Genomic DNA, 2,695 nt, shown 5'->3' with positions numbered 1-2,695 from the left:
GGTGCTCAGGTGCCAAGGGCTGTGCCCCCAAGCCCCACATTAGAAGTGCTCTCATGTACATCCTATTTCCTAGCCAGGATGAAGCAACTCAGTGATGGCCATCCAGCTCAAAGGGTGGAAATCCACGTCAGAGGAGTCCCTGATGCAACCTGCACCAGGAGTGAAGAGTGGTAGGAAGAGAAAAAAATGTCTGTTTACAACTAAAAGCAGGCTGGATATGAGAGTGAGGTGTAGAACACACAGCTTCTGGAGGAGGGGAAGCCTCACCCACTGGTGCCAGGGCACTCACTGGTACCCCTGCAGAGGAAGGATTCCAGTCCCTCAGGCTCTTAATCAGGCATTTAATATAATTGATCTTATTACACTAAGCATATTACTGTTAAGCCTTCAGCTGTTAATGCTCAGTTGCTGTTGGAAGGGCCAGATCCAGCCACAAATCATCCTAAAAGCGACATATCTGAAGCAGCAAGATGATACTTCTGAGAGTAAGCATTACTTTGTCCAGGGAGTCTCTGAACCAGCACAGCAACAACCCCTAAAAGCACTGACTACTCTTTGTGAGAGACCTCTGGGATGTGTTCCCCAAGGGCATCTGTCTGCAGATGTGCCTTGCTCCAGCCTCACACTGCAAACTGCCCACTCTGGGCTCTCCTGCTCCTTAAGCCCCAGCTCTGAATAATTTGGGCAGGCCTGTTCTCCCATATCAGGGAGCAGCCCACACTGAACTTGCTGTCGTCAGGTTGACAGAGCTTTCCAACCCCTATGCATTGCACAGGCTCTGCAATTTTCCATCCTTCAAAGCACACACAAGCCTCATTAGCCTCCAGCCCAGCTCTTACATTCTCCAGGGAAGCCAGAGCCCACCTTCATCTTCCAAGGCAGAGAAAGGTTCCCTGCAGGCACCACTCAGCCCCCACCAGAAAGCTTAACAAAACAAACTTACCTCCAGCCCAAATCCCAGCACTGCTACTGGACACACCAGCAAAGACCAATACCCACAACCAGCACCTCCTGTCTGGGATTCCCAATCCAAACCTTCCAGCTTCTAAGTGCCCTCTATATCCAGCATGAGTAGCTAACAGCAACCACCTGAAGGCCAGTCTGTAGAAGCTGTAGGTTGTTGGGGCTTTTTTGATGCCTAAATGAAAGCTTTAACCACCTACCTGGTGAAGAGTTCATCAGCCGAGGGGGTTTCTGTGGGTATCTGGGCAGTGATGGTAAACAAGGGGTCAGAGGCAAATAAGCTGCTCTGGGTCAGGGTCACTCCACCCAGCATCATGTGGAACTAGGCAGAAACCATGCTGAGTTGCATTCACACCATCTACTTTTCTTTGTGACACAGGGTTTTTTCAAGAGGTTTTAATATTGGTCAGCTCCTTACATACTATTTGTTTAAAAGGGACCTTCTCTTGAATACCCTTTTTTGACATTATCAGTTGTGATTCTACAACTTAGAGAGGCTCAAATTATCTAATGTTAAAATCACCAATGATCTCAAAAAATACGTATTTGAGGTGTCCTTTGATTTCTTCATTTCCCTAAGCCTTTCTAGGGCAAAATTATAACCTTGAAGTTGAGAAATGGAATGGAATAGAATTAAAAATAAAAATAGTCAAACATTAGCTTTCAAATACCAGGAATGAGGACCCAGGGCTCTAAAGGGATCCTTGAATATTTGGAACCAGAGCAGTATTACAAGAGCCATCTGTGCTAAAATTATTCATCTCATTGTTTTTATACATGAGGTGGAAATCTATATTTGCTAAGTATTGCATGTGATTTAAGCACCCAAGAGGAACTGAAAGAGAAAAATTCAGCCCTGAAGATTTGGCCTATTGAAAGTAAATAACTGAAAACTGGGTGTTTGCTGATTCATCCAGTTTGTGACCGACTCTGTCCTTGTCACTTACTTGATTTTCTTCTCTGTCATACCTCTCTGTTTCATAATGGACAGAGAAGACTGCATGGGAGAGTCCTTGGAAGTTGTAATCAGTTATCAGCACACTCATCTGTGACTGAAAGCTGTGGAAAATCCACTGACTTCAAGCAAGAGTTCAGTGTAAGACACAGCTGGCTGGAGCTGCTGGTAGGCAGGAAGAGGGCAGGTAAAGTGAGATCTGTGTCACAGGGAAAGAAAAACCGGATTGGATTTCACAACACTGCCCACAGGATGCCTCTGTCAGACCGGTCCTAAGGAACACACTGGGAAGTCCTCGTTGCTACCAAGCCTATCCCTCACCCTGCTGGTGGAAACCAGGGGCGAGGGATGGCAAACCCCACGGCAAAGGATTGCCAAAAAGGTCCTCCCAATGCTCACATGCCTTTCTCCCAGCACGGGAAGAAGGTACTCGTGGACTTCGTCAGGCAGAGGCAGGCAAGGGCGGCTGTGGCCCTGAGCCTGCTGCGGAAGTCCTCGTTGCTACCAAGCCTATCCCTCACCCTGCTGGTGGAAACCAGGGGCGAGGGATGGCAAACCCCACGGCAAAGGATTGCCAAAAAGGTCCTCCCAATGCTCACATGCCTTTCTCCCAGCACGGGAAGAAGGTACTCGTGGACTTCGTCAGGCAGAGGCAGGCAAGGGCGGCTGTGGCCCTGAGCCTGCTGCCCTCCCCCGGGAACTCCCTCCAACCTCACTGCGGCGGCAGAGGAGGCTGTGCATGGACTGCCCGCCATGGGATCTCTCCCGGCCAGCCTT

At 48.8% G+C, this 2,695-nt stretch overlaps 1 protein-coding gene across 1 annotated transcript in view; it reads left to right on the top strand.

Annotated features, from left to right (window-relative positions):
- The first annotated feature begins 2,266 nt into the window (after positions 1-2,266).
- ANKRD9 (ankyrin repeat domain 9) overlaps positions 2,267-2,695 on the top strand; it is a 23,511-nt gene continuing 23,082 nt past the window's right edge. The window contains exon 1 of the mRNA XM_008629855.2: positions 2,267-2,544. Within this exon, the coding sequence (XP_008628077.1) occupies positions 2,267-2,544 (278 nt within the window). The remainder of the gene's footprint in view (positions 2,545-2,695) is intronic.

Source organism: Corvus brachyrhynchos, unplaced genomic scaffold (assembly GCF_000691975.1).
Source record: "Corvus brachyrhynchos isolate BGI_N302 unplaced genomic scaffold, ASM69197v1 scaffold1, whole genome shotgun sequence".
Lineage (NCBI taxonomy): Eukaryota > Metazoa > Chordata > Aves > Passeriformes > Corvidae > Corvus > Corvus brachyrhynchos.
This window is presented reverse-complemented; position numbering and strand designations above follow the sequence as displayed.